Here is a 13037-nt window from a genome sequence, read left to right as displayed (position 1 = left end):
TCTCACCAGCCTCTCATGCTTTGCATCTTGTTCTAAATAATTTTCTTTTCAGAGAAAGTGCAAGTTACCCTATCGTCCTCAATGCCAGTCATTTTCTTAATGCTAATTTCAATTTGCTTTTCATGTACAATTCTTGCACCTCTACTATTTCCATTTCTGTAAATGCAAAGATTTGACTAATACTATCGTTCACCAGAAGCATCTTAATCTTATCCATTTTTTTTGATATTCATGGAAGAAACTGAAATCTTTAAGATAAGCAGCTAGCTCATTGATGTGTTTCAAGAAATAATGCCTATCTTAGGTGCAGTTTTTATTCACTTTAAATATTTAATCACTCCAGTTGATGCCGATTCTAGAGAAAGTATTTTCAAATAATCAGTGTAATGATATTGCATTATACTTCAACACTGCTTTCATCTTCAGATTAATTTGCCAATAAATTCTCACGTATACATAAATTAAAATAATGTGATACATCAAGTTTAAAGTGATTTACTTCTTTACTTACAAATGTTATATATCAATACATAACTTGTCCAAATCCTACCTTTGCTAAGCGACTCATCTGATCTTCAGATACATTGCTCGTAGTCCTGCCCGCTGTTTTTGTGGGTTCCGATCCATCTGCTTCTACATTTGGCCAAACTTTCAAGTCATGCATACCCTGTCGGAACATGCTGCAAATTAAAAGCATAAGAGGAAACATGTCATTGCCAAATTCCTCCACTGCACATAAATCATGAAATGAAACAGAACTGTTTGATCATCAATGGATCTCTTTGTGAGGCAGGAGTCACGAGAAAAATCTAAATTCAGAAAGTGCCAATGGGACAGTTGGTATTTAACTACATCCAAAAAACAGCAACTAGTCAACATAAACACCAATAAAGCAACTCTGAAGGCAGTCTGAAAAAGGGCCCCGACCTAAAACATCACCTATCCATGTCCTCCAGGGATGCTGCCTGACCTGCTAAGTTACTCCAGCACTTAGTCTGTTTTTGTAAATCAGCATCTGCCTTGTTTCTATAAGGCAACTCAAAACTGGTTAGGATTGTGAAGGGTAAGAGAGGAATTCTATATTAAAATTTAATCAAAATGCGATGAAAACAAAAGCTTGAGGAACAAATTCATCCAAACTGCAAATATCGTTAATTGACACAAAGCTGGGTGGCAGTGTAAACTGTGAAGAGGATGTTAGGAGGTTGCAGGGTGACCTGGACAGGTTGAGTGAGTGGGCAGATGCGTGGCAGATGCAGTATAATATAGATAAATGTGAGGTTATCCACTTTGGAGGCAGAAACAAGGAGGCAGATTATTGTCTCAATGGAGTTAGGTTAGGTTATGGGGGAGGTCCAGCGAGACCTGGGTGTCCTTGTACACCAGTCACTGAAAGTTGGCGTGCAGGTACAGCAGGCAGTGAAGAAAGCTAATGGAATGTTGGCCTTCATAACAAGAGGATTTCAGTATAGGAGTAAAGAGGTTCTTCTGCAGTTGTATAGGGCCTTGGTAAGACCACATCTGGAGTATTGTGTACAGTTTGGATCTCCTAATTTGATGAAGTACATCCTTGTAATTGAGGCAGTGCAGCGTAGGTTCACGAGATTGATCCCTGGGATGGCGGGACAGACATATGAGGAAAGATTGAAAAGACTAGGCTTGTATTCACTGGAGTTTAGAAGGATGAGAGGGGATCTTATAGAAACATATAAAATTATAAAGGGACTGGACAAGCTAGATGCAGGAAAAATGTTCCCAATGTTGGGCAAGTCCAGAACCAGGGGCCACAGTCTTAGAATGAAGGGGAGGCCATTTAAAACTGAGGTGAGAAAAAACTTTTTCACCCAGAGTTGTGAATTTGTGGAATTCTCTGCCACAGAGGGCAGTGGAAGCCAAATCGCTGGATAGATTTAAGAGAGAGTTATATAGAGCTCTCGGGGCTAGTGGAATCAAGGGATATGGGGAGAAGGCAGGTACGGGGTATTGATTGGGGACGATTAGCCATGATCACAATGAATGGCGATGCTGGCTCGAAGGGCCGAATGGCCTCCTCCTGCACCTATTTTCGATGTTTCTATGACATTTGTTGCAGCATCAATTAATAGCTTCAATTTATTTTCTATTGAAGAAATGTTACCATTTAGTTTTTACTGAAAAATCATTTCGACTGAGAACTACCCAATATGCAGCTGATGAATTTGATTTATTAACAGTCTGATTTGGAAGCAATAGCTAACTAGGACTGTAAAAACTTCAAGAATTTTTAAATCCTTCCAGCTCAAGAATGCCCCTCGGGCGGGGGGGGAATGTATTCCCTATTCAGTCTGGCCTTTATCTGTCGGTCATCCTTACCAGATCTACACCTATTTAATGTGGTTGATTCTATACTGTCTACAGAGTATGGTAGATGCCTGGAACCTGCTGCCAGGAGAGGTAGTAGAGTAATTGAGATAGCACGCCACAGGAAATCCTTCTTCCCTGTGGCTATCAAAATGTACAACTCCTCCCCATTCTGTCCTGGGGCAGACTGACACCACCCCCCCTACCTCCATAATCTTTGCACATCCCCAATCCTTTCCACTCGTCACTTTAATTTCATGTTTCATGGATTTTGTGTTTTATGACTGTTGGCAGATCAATTTCCCTCCTGGGATAAATAAAGTTCTATCGTATCGCATTGTGTCGTACATTGGGAGCTGAAGGGCCTGTTTCTATGCTGTCCTGTTCTATGTTGCATCACTTGTCATTCTCTAATCTTGTTCTCATGTGTATATCCACATGGACCCATTTTCAGTTTCTGTACTAAATTACCTAAATTTAAGATGTTAAAAGAAATGCTTTTCTGCTCATTGCAGACCACTTCATTCTGATATTTCATTAATGAATAAAGATTAAAGTAGAGTCAATTGAATATAGGGAGCACTTAATTTTATTCTAATATTGCAAAATGACTCACTCATAAATATATCAAAATAGGAGAAAAATAATTTGCTAGTATTAACAATATTTAATCCAGATCATAAATTTTAAATCGCAATAGAGTTTGAATGACTTCAGAAAAGTAGCAGGAAAGAAACTATCCTACAGATTAGAAAGAGGAGGTTCAAATCAGTCAAATTAATTCACATGATGACTCATGTGATCTTAGTTTAAAACAACAGTAATCTTTTGTGAAGTTGTCCACGTGTAGCAAATAGTTTCATTTAGAAATATGAAAGATCTTTTGCAAAGCTTAATTTTGGCTGTTGAAATACGCTTGTTATCAGAAGTTCAAGTTAAAGTATAAAGTTAACCTCATTACTGCCAACAATAAAATGCGTGTACTTTGAATTATAGTAGCTACTTCTGACTATCGTTCGTTTTCGAATCACAAAAAATAATTGTTATAATTTGCAATGTTGGCAAACTCAAAAAATGCTACATTCAGTTACATTTCACACCAATTTAGAATTAAGTGCACTTCATTCACTGTATATTTTCATAAGATGAAGTATTTAAATAATATGTTTTATTTTAAAAATAATTCCACAATTGAAACAAATGTTCCTTGTAGATATCTGTACCTTTAATAATATACCAGAGAAATAACAATGAACTTTTTTGTTGTCCAGGAACATCAGCATAATTAAAATAGTCATAGACATTAGAGTTTAGTTTAGTTGAGAAAAAACAGCATGGAGACAGGTCCTCAGGCCCACCGAGTGCACACCGAGCATTGATCACCTGATCACACTAGTTCTACGTTCGCATTAACTCGCTACATAGGGCAATATTGCCCTTGTGGCATTCGCATAAATTATCAGCATTTATCATTGCCATCTTTTTCACAAGCTGACTGAAATAAATTTCTGTTCATTTCATAATCAATTGATGAAATCACATTATAGAGAACTCATCTTACCCATATTTTCCAAAAAGTGTAACAGTGGTTCCTCCAATAGGGACAGCTTTTCCAGGTCCATATACATCCCAAATTGTGAGAGCTACTTGAGCACTCCGTGGTAAATCTGGATATTTCACAGGCAACTTTAACCATTCATTCCAGCTTTAAAGCAAAACAGACATCATTACTTTTCTCATAGATACGAAATTTCTTGCATAGCACTGGTGAGCTTCAACAAAAGCATTCCAAACCATTTTGATTTTGTTGTATTGTTTCAGAACTATTATTGTAGTTAGTTGATCCGTTATTTTTAAAAAACTAAGATTACGTAAGTCTCACGAGTGAAAGAATAAAGACACGAATAGAGGACGAAGCTCAGCATATGAGATAACATCTAAACAAACCAGGTTTGCTACTTTAAGGGCCTGTCCCACTTCGGCAATTTTTAAGGCGACTAGGCTGTCGCCGCTACGACTTTGACAGTCGCCGGCAGTCGCCTTAAAAATCGCCGAAGTGGGACAGGCCCTTTAGTGAGGATGTTGCAATCCATTGCTACTGTTTAAAGATAAACATAAGTAAGTTAGACGTCAAAATGTAGGGTTACAATGTTTCCAAAGGGTAAAAGTTTCACAAAGTTTGGTGTAAAGTATTTTGGAGAGATTTACATTTCTGTACTCTGAACACATCCAAATCAGAAAACCAATCTCAAAAATAACTTTCAGCAGCAGGTTATACTTACTTCCATCGAGTGCTGAAAGCTTTGTAAGAAGTACGCACAGGAAGAGCCAGTGGTTTTCCTTCTGCAAATACCTGGCCTGTTACGTATAGATCTGAACAGGATTCCTGGTACAAGCCTGAGAATTTAAGCAATGGATCCTCCAGAAGAGCTTTATAGCTTTTTTGCTCCCGTTTTCCTTCCAAACTTCCACTACATACACACAGGAATAACAAGATATTGTAATCTTAGCAGCATGCTGCATCCACACTCAAAAACTTAGTAAAGCAAATGCTTTTCTTCCTTACTCAAATTAAAAGTTTGACTATTTTAACTGTATTATTCTTCATTTACAAAAGTAAAGTGCACACAGCAATTTTTTGAGCAATCAATTAAAAAATATATAAATTGTTCTGTCTTTGAAATAAGGCACACTATTATTGTTAATTAATTAATGGTCAGCAATTTGAAAAATGTGCACTTCAAAATTCTCTAAAGGCTCTCATGTATTTGAACAAGAGAACAGGAAATAAAACAGCAACAGTAATTACTCTTCCTGAAATTTCAATGGTTGCTACTTACTGACCAATAGAAAATAGCAACATTTTGAAATTTCATGAGATGAACATTTATGCAACAAATTATTATTATAACAATTTCAGTCTGAAGTCTGAAGAAGGGTCTCGACCCGAAACGTCACCCATTCCTTCTCTCCCGAGATGCTGCCTGACCTGCTGAGTTACTCCAGCATTTTGTGAATAAATCGATTTGTACCAGCATCTGCAGTTATTTTCTTATATTATTATAACAAAAATGGGTATTTTTGATACACTGTGATAATTGGAGAACTACTTCAAAATACAGTACCATCAACAATATAAGGTGATCAGTTAAATGTGATGTTTAAAATTATAGCTATCTTTTGCGAAGAAAAACTTCAAAGACGTAGACAAGGCAAATAAAAAAGTTTTGACACACACCAAGCAACAGAGATATTAGGATAAGTGACAAAGAAACATTTTAAAAAGGGATCCTTAAAAGCTGAGCAAGAAAAGAAGCAAAGGAGTTTAGGAAGGAAGCATTTGGGAGTCCATTCAGATTCAAAGTGGCAGCAGGAGATTTCAGAAAGCAGCCAGTGGAATGGTCGAGTTATCAAAATGGGCTTATTATGCAGCCAATTTTTTTAAATGTAATGGAGTGGTGTGGAGGAGAAGTGCTACGTGAAGGGGAATTGCCGTGTAGAGGGGAAGTATGAAGGTTTGGCGAGGAGACTGAGGCAAGGAGGCTGAGTAGAGGAGGACAGAAGGTACAATCTGCTGCTCCTCGTGTCTGACTGTTGTGCTCTTTTTTTCTTCTTGGACTTAATGCAGTAGTGATGGGAGGTAGAAGAGTGCAATGTTCCTCCTGCGGGATGTGGGAAGTCAGTTAAACTGTGCTGTCCATGATGACTGTACAGTACCTATAAGAATTGTGTCCAGGTGCAGTTCCCTACTGACCACATTAGAGAACCACATTGGGGTAGCACGGTGGTGCAGCGGTAGAGTTGCTGCCTAACAGCACCAGAGACCCAGGTTTGATCCTGACTACGGGTGCTGTCTATACAGAATTTGTATGTTCTCCCCGTGACCTGCGCGGGCTTTCTCCGGGTGCTCTGCTTTCCTCCCACACTCCAACAACATACCAAGGTTAATTGGCTTGGTAAAAATGTTAATTGTCCCTAATGAGTGTAGGATGGTGTTAGTGTGCCAGGTACCCAGGATATCTCAGAGTGGCTGCATGACATGCTCAAGGGGAGAGTGAGCAGCCAGGCCACTGTAAATGTGGCACAAATGACATAGGTCAGAAAAGGGATGAGGCCCTGCAAGACCTCCGGGGTAGTGATCTCCGGATTACTCCTGGTGCCACATGCTAGTGAGGGCAGGAACAGGAATATAGGACAGAAGAATGCGTGGCTGAGGAGCTGGTGCTGGGGGCAGGGATTCAATTTTTTGGATCATTGGCATTTCTTCTTGAGCAGAGGTAATCCTGATTAGGGATAGTCAACATGGAAGATCATGACATGAATCTGATTGAGCTTTTTGAAGAAGTACCATAAGGTTGACGAGGGCAAAGCCAATATCGTTGTCGATATGGACTTAAGCAAGATATTTGATAAGGTTCTGCATGGTAGACTAGCCTGGAAGGTTAGATTGCATGGGATCCAGGAGAGCTAGCCAACTGGATAGAGAATTGGCTTCATGGAAGGAAACAGATGATGGTTGCGGAAGGCTGATTTTCAGACTGGAGGTCTCAGATTAGTGATGTTCCTCAGGGAGTGGTCCTGGGCCCATGCTGTTTGTGGTTTATATCAACGATATGGATGAGAATGTATGAGGCATGACTAGTAGGTTTGCAGCTGACACTAAAGTGGATGGTGTAGTGGCCTGGCGGAGGCCAGAGAAAAGGCAAGACGCCAGGCAGTGTTTAGTTAGATTCTTTATTAGGCTGTGAGCTGGTGCCCACAGCGTAGTTCTCCTAGGGATGATCCACGCCTTCCCTTGGTCTGGCTTTTAACCCCTTTCACCTGTCCGTCACGTAACGAGGGGGCTGACCCGAGGAGTGGCCTGATCCGCCACAATGGTATCATAAATAGCAAAAATGGGTATCAAAATTACAACAGGATGTTGATCATTTGGGTAAGTAGACTGAGGGATGAATAAGGGTGTTTAATGCAGATAGCTGTGAAATGTTCCATTTTGGGAAGCCCTTCACAGTGAATGGCAGGGCTCACAGGAGTGTTAAAGAGCAAAGGGATGTAGGGGTGCAGGTGCATAGTTCCTTGAAAGTGGTATTACAGGTAGATAGGGTGGTTAAGAATCTTTTGGCACATTGGCCTTCCTTATCAGTAAGGATATGGAGTATAGAATTCGGGATATGATGTTAGTTGCCCAAGACCTTGGAGAGGATGAATTTGGATGCATTTGGAGTATTGTGTTCTGTTTTGGTCACCCTGCTACAGGAAGGACATTGTTAAGCTGGAACGACTGCAGAGAAGTTTTACTAGGACGTTGTCAGTATTTGAGAGCCGAACCTCCCAAAGTTATTGGGCAGACTAGGAGTTCATTTCTTGGAACACAGAAGTCTATAAGATCATGAGGGGAATAGATAGGGTAAATGTACAGAGTCTTTTACCCAGAGTAGGGAAATCAAGCACCAGGGAACAAGGGTTTAAAGTGAGAGGGGAAAGATTTAATGGGAACTTGTGGGCTACTGTTTCACATAAAGGGTGGTGGGTGGATCCAGGTTTGTATTTAGCCCTCTAGGTTTAGACTTCACTACCTTGGGGGGGGGGGGGGGGGGGGGGGGGGGGGGGGGGGGGCTGTTCACCTTATCTTTGCTCTCCATGCTCTTGCGAAAGAAAAAAACAATTGTCAGTTTTTATCTTTAGTCATCCAGTACAGTGAGGCAATACAATTTGCATAAGACATCACTGCGTCAATTGTGTTGACAGCCCCCCAGCGGTTACAGGGAGAATGTACAAACTCATGGTCTTGATCCGTACCATGGATGTTACCACAGCGATGCCCATGTGTTCGGATAATGGAATTTAAAATACTTAAAATAAATTTAGTTAAATATAAACTACTGTAAATTTGTCACTATATAAATTTCCTTAAAAATTAAACAAAAAGCTCAACCTAAACTAGCCTTTACAATGGAGAATACATCTGTCCTCAGTTTTATGCCAGCTGGGCTTGGCATGCACAAGATGACTCTATTCATCGGAAACTGACAAGGAATTCAGTGTCAAGTCCAGCTGCAAAGTGCAAAATTAGATTTTCCAATATCTGACCTCCAGTACATTGGCAATTTACAATGTTGTAATACAGACTGAGATATCAAAAATGCACTGACGTTTTGAAGGCATTTCTTCTGGGAAAACAGCCTATATTGAAACTCAGCCCAATTAAATCGATTTTACGATTAAGCTAGTTCTTTATACCATACCACCACTGCAACTCTACAGTTTGTGATGTCTTTGACTACAAATGCATCATTGGAAACAAAATGAATCGATTTTGAAATGTCAAATCATGAAAAAATTTACATTTCCTATTGGGGAAAAAAGATGCCTCTGTCCATCACGGGACTTCTCTGAATTTATGCACCTCATCATTGTCAGACCTTACATCTATGAATAAACTTATGATCATTCCTAATTATCACAGCTCCAAATAACCATGTACATTGAGGGAACATCTTAAGATATGTTTTCAATTGTTAAGAAAGGCACTACATAAATGTAAAAAGATGTGAAGTATATCCAGTGAATGGCTGGCAATGCAGTATGAATACTGCTAGAATTGTGTTGGGTACAGGCTAATACTAAATTCAACTCTTACGTCTAATTAAAATTTCCAAATAAAAGACTGTCATTTGACAGGTTACCGAGGAGCAACCACACCATGGACGTGTACTATTTTTGCAAAGACACTGATGCCTTGTGATAACCATCATTTTCTTTAAAGTTTCCTGATTTTTGTACCCAAGAATGCAGTTCCTGCATTAACCTTATGGTTATATGTTATATTCTCATATCTTGCTCTCCAAAATGTATATGCAGAAAACAAACCAAAAAATACTAAATTTGAGATAATGCTTTACATAACTACTTTCATTAGATTACAACTACAAAAGCTCAAACATTCTGTTCTCAAAGTGCACTTTGAACCGCAGGATTTTTGCTTTGTTTCTATGATATTAAGAATAAAAAAAGTTTTTCTTCTTATTTTGCAAAATTGGTTTGTTTAAAATACAACATATAATTAATGGTTAATGCTGCAACCACATTTGTTTTTTTTTCAAAAAGCAGAGATACACTGAAGAGCTATGGGCAATTCAGAGAATAAACATTATGAACTGCGTAAGAAGGAACTGCAGATCCTGGTTTAAACCGAAGATAGACACCAAAAGCTGGAGTAACCGGAGGGAAATTGGTCTGCCAACAGTCACAACACACAAGGTACACAAAAACTTGAAATTAAAAGTGCAAAAGAAGAAAAGGACAAGCGACTGTTGGCTGGCTGCCGTGTGCACAGCGCCTTCACTGGAACAAACAGAACGAACAACAAACAAACAAACAAACACAGACATCCCCTGGACAGAGGATTCTAAAACTAGTGCCCCACCTCCCTCCCCCACACCGGGTCCCCCATTGTTCTTCACGGTGGTCCCCCCACGCCGGGTCCCCATTGTCTTCCACGCGGTCGCCCGAGGCTCCTTCGATCCAGGCAGACATCGCCATATCTATATACCTATCGAAAAGTCTCTCAAATACCATCATCAGGTCTGCCTCAACCACCAATCCAAGCAGAGCCTTCTAGGCACTCACCACCCTGTGTAAAAAGGTTGCCCTGCACATCTCCTTTACACTTTGCCCCTCTCACATTAAAGCTATGTCCTCCAGTATTTTACCTTTCCGTCCTAGGAGAAAGGTTCTGAATGTCTACTCTATCTATGCCTCATAATTTTATATATAGCTATCAGGTCTCCCCAACCTCCAGTGTTCCAGAGAAAACAATCAAAGTCTGCCCATCCTCTCCCTGTAGCTAATACCCCCTAATCCAGGTATCATTCTGGTCAACCTCCCCTGCACCCTTTCCAAAGTTTCTACATCCTTCCTGTAATAAGGCGATGAGAATCGCTTGCAATACTTCAAATGCAGCCTAACGACAGTCTTATGATCCGCATTATGACTTCCCATCTCTTGTATTCAATGACCTGACCCATGAAAGCAAGCATACCATATATCTTCTATACCTACTTGTCTACTTGTGCTGCACTTTCAGGAAGATATGGGGACTTGGACCTCAAGATCTCTCAATGCTGTTAAGGGTCATGCCATTAATTGTATATTCCCCTTGCAGTTGACCTCCTCAAATGCAACACCTTGCACTTGCTTGGATTAAATTCCATCTGTCATTTCTCCTCCCATTTCTGTAGTTCATCTATATTCCACTGTATAGCTTGACAGCCTTCCTTACAGAGCACGACACCAGCAACATTGGCATCATCTGCCAACTAACCAACCTGCCCATATTTACGTCCAAGTCATTTTAATATATCACAAACATCAGACGTACCAACACAGATCCCTGTGCAACTCCATTGGTCACCGACCACCATCCTGAATACTGTCCTTCCACCACAACCACTGTCCTTTATCAGTAAACCAGTTCTGAATCCATACGTCCAAGTCACTGTTAATCAAGTGCATCTTAATTCTGGATTAGACTACCATGGGGGACTTTATCAAATGCTTTACTAAAATCCATGTAGACAACATCCTCCTCCCTGCCCTCATCGATCACCTTTATCACCTCCTCAGAAAACTCGATCAAGTTAATCAGATATGACCTGTTGTGCTCAAAACTAGGGCCCTAGTGAGACCGCACCTGGAGTGTGCAGTTTTGGTCTCCAAATTTGAGGAAGGATATTCTTGCTATTGAGGGCGTGCAGCGTAGGTTTACTAGGTTAATTCCCGGAATGGCGGGACTATCATATGTTGAAAGACTGGAGCGACTAGGCTTGTATACACTGGAATTTAGAAGGATGAGAGGAGATCTTATCGAAACGTAAGATTATTAAGGGGTTGGACACGTTAGAGGCAGGGAAACATGTTCCCAATGTTGGGGGAGTCCAGAACAAGGGGCCACAGTTTAAGAATAAGGGGTAGGCCATTTAGAACTGAGATGAGGAAAAACTTTTTCAGTCAGAGTTGTGAATCTGTGGAATTCTCTGCCTCAGAAGGCAGTGGAGGCCAATTCTCTGAATGCATTCAAGAGCTGGATAGAGCTCTTAAGGATAGCGAGTCAGGGGGTATGGGGAGAAGGCAGGACGGGGGTACTGATTGAGAATGATCAGCCATGATCACATTGAATGGCGGTGCTGGCCTCGAAGGGCCGAATGGCCTCCTCCTGCACCTATTGTCTATTGTCTATTGTCTAAACCATGCTGTTTTAGTTTAGTTTATTATTGTCACGTGTACAGAGGTACAGTGAAAAACTAATTTCACTGCCCCGATTAACTCATTGTCTTCCAAATGAGAGTAAATCTTAACCAGAAGAATTCTCTCCAATAGCTTCCCTACCACTGAAGCTCGCCAGCTTATAATTCCCTGGATTCTCTCCATTTCGCTTGTTAAATAAAGGGACATTAGCTACTCTCCCACCATCCAGGACCCTCGCCTGTGGCTAGAGAAGACACAAAGATCTTCGTCAAGGCCTCCACAATCTCCTCTCATGCCTCTCTCAATAACCTGGGATAAATTCCATCAGCTCCTGGGAATTTATCTCACCGTAATGCTTCTTCAAGACCCCCAACACTTCCTCCTTCTTAATCTCAAACTGACCTTGCATATCTGTATACTCCACAGTGATCTCAACGTCCTCCATGCCCACGCGTGGGCTTGGAGGTTAATTGGTCTCTGTAAATTACCCCTGGTGTGTAGGGAGCAGATAAGAAAATGGGATAACATAGAACTTCCGTGAACAGGTGTTCAATGGTTGGCATGGACTCTGGGGTGAAGGGCATGCTTCCATGGTGTATCTTTCAAGCAATCAATCTTCCTCTTCCACCCACGACACACATTCCTCCCCTATAGGCATCCCCAGGACTTGACCACCTCCCCTTTCTAACCCCCACAGTTGTCACATGCCTCCCTCTCATACCCAGTACTGGTCCCAACTCTCCGCATCCCAGCTCTGACACTCCTTCTCCCTCCCAATCCAGGATTCACCAGTCCTTCTTCACCTGCAGCACCCCGCTCCAAGGTCCCCACCCCCACTGCACACCAACCTGCACCCAAGGGCTACCCATCCCAACCCAGCCCACACCTCAGCCCAAGGCCCCATCTCTCCCACCCCCATCCCACCACAAACCCAAACCGCCCCCACACCAAGGGAGCCAAGGCACGAGATAGCCCAGCTGTTTGGCGGTTGTGCAGCAGAAGCAGAAACAGAAGAAGAAGCAGAGCCATCCTCCCTCCCTCCCAGCCGGGGTCCCGGTGCTGCTCAGCATCCTCCTGCCCCTCACTCACATCTCAACTGGACGTTGATGTCCAGGTCGCAGCTGTAAACATGACAGAACTTCTCCGTGTCCCCCATCACTCGGCCTCGGGCTGGAGAGAGCGGCACGCGCTCCTTCCCCGGCGCAGCGCATGCGCGCGGTTGACGCGGACGGGACAGGAGGAGCTTCAGCTGCGAGCGGCCACAGATCGGGCCCCCCGCCCCGCCGCCATCTTCAACGCCACCCGCTCTTCACATCCGGGTCGCGGGGCCGGGTGCCCCCGGAGGAGTGGGAGGGGGAGAGGAGGAGAGGGGGAGAGTAGAGAGGGAGAGGAGGAGAGGAGGAGAGGGAGAGGAGGAGAGGGAGAGGGAGAGGGGGAGAGGGGGAGAGGGG

At 42.1% G+C, this 13037-nt stretch overlaps 1 protein-coding gene across 1 annotated transcript in view; it reads right to left on the bottom strand.

Annotated features, from left to right (window-relative positions):
• Window positions 1-12790, bottom strand: part of pik3c3 (phosphatidylinositol 3-kinase, catalytic subunit type 3) — an 88148-nt gene extending 75358 nt beyond the window's left edge. Inside the window, exons 1-4 of the mRNA XM_078396058.1 lie at window positions 12672-12790; window positions 4623-4811; window positions 3902-4045; window positions 551-680 (exon numbers count right to left, since the gene is read on the bottom strand). Coding sequence (XP_078252184.1) covers window positions 551-680; window positions 3902-4045; window positions 4623-4811; window positions 12672-12742 — 534 coding nt within the window. The 5' untranslated portion in view covers window positions 12743-12790. The remainder of the gene's footprint in view (window positions 1-550; window positions 681-3901; window positions 4046-4622; window positions 4812-12671) is intronic.
• Between the last annotated feature and the right edge of the window lie 247 nt (window positions 12791-13037).

Source organism: Rhinoraja longicauda, chromosome 1 (genome assembly GCF_053455715.1).
Source record: "Rhinoraja longicauda isolate Sanriku21f chromosome 1, sRhiLon1.1, whole genome shotgun sequence".
NCBI lineage: Eukaryota > Metazoa > Chordata > Chondrichthyes > Rajiformes > Arhynchobatidae > Rhinoraja > Rhinoraja longicauda.
Note: the sequence above shows the minus strand (reverse complement) of the source record. Positions and strands in the feature narration are given on the sequence as shown.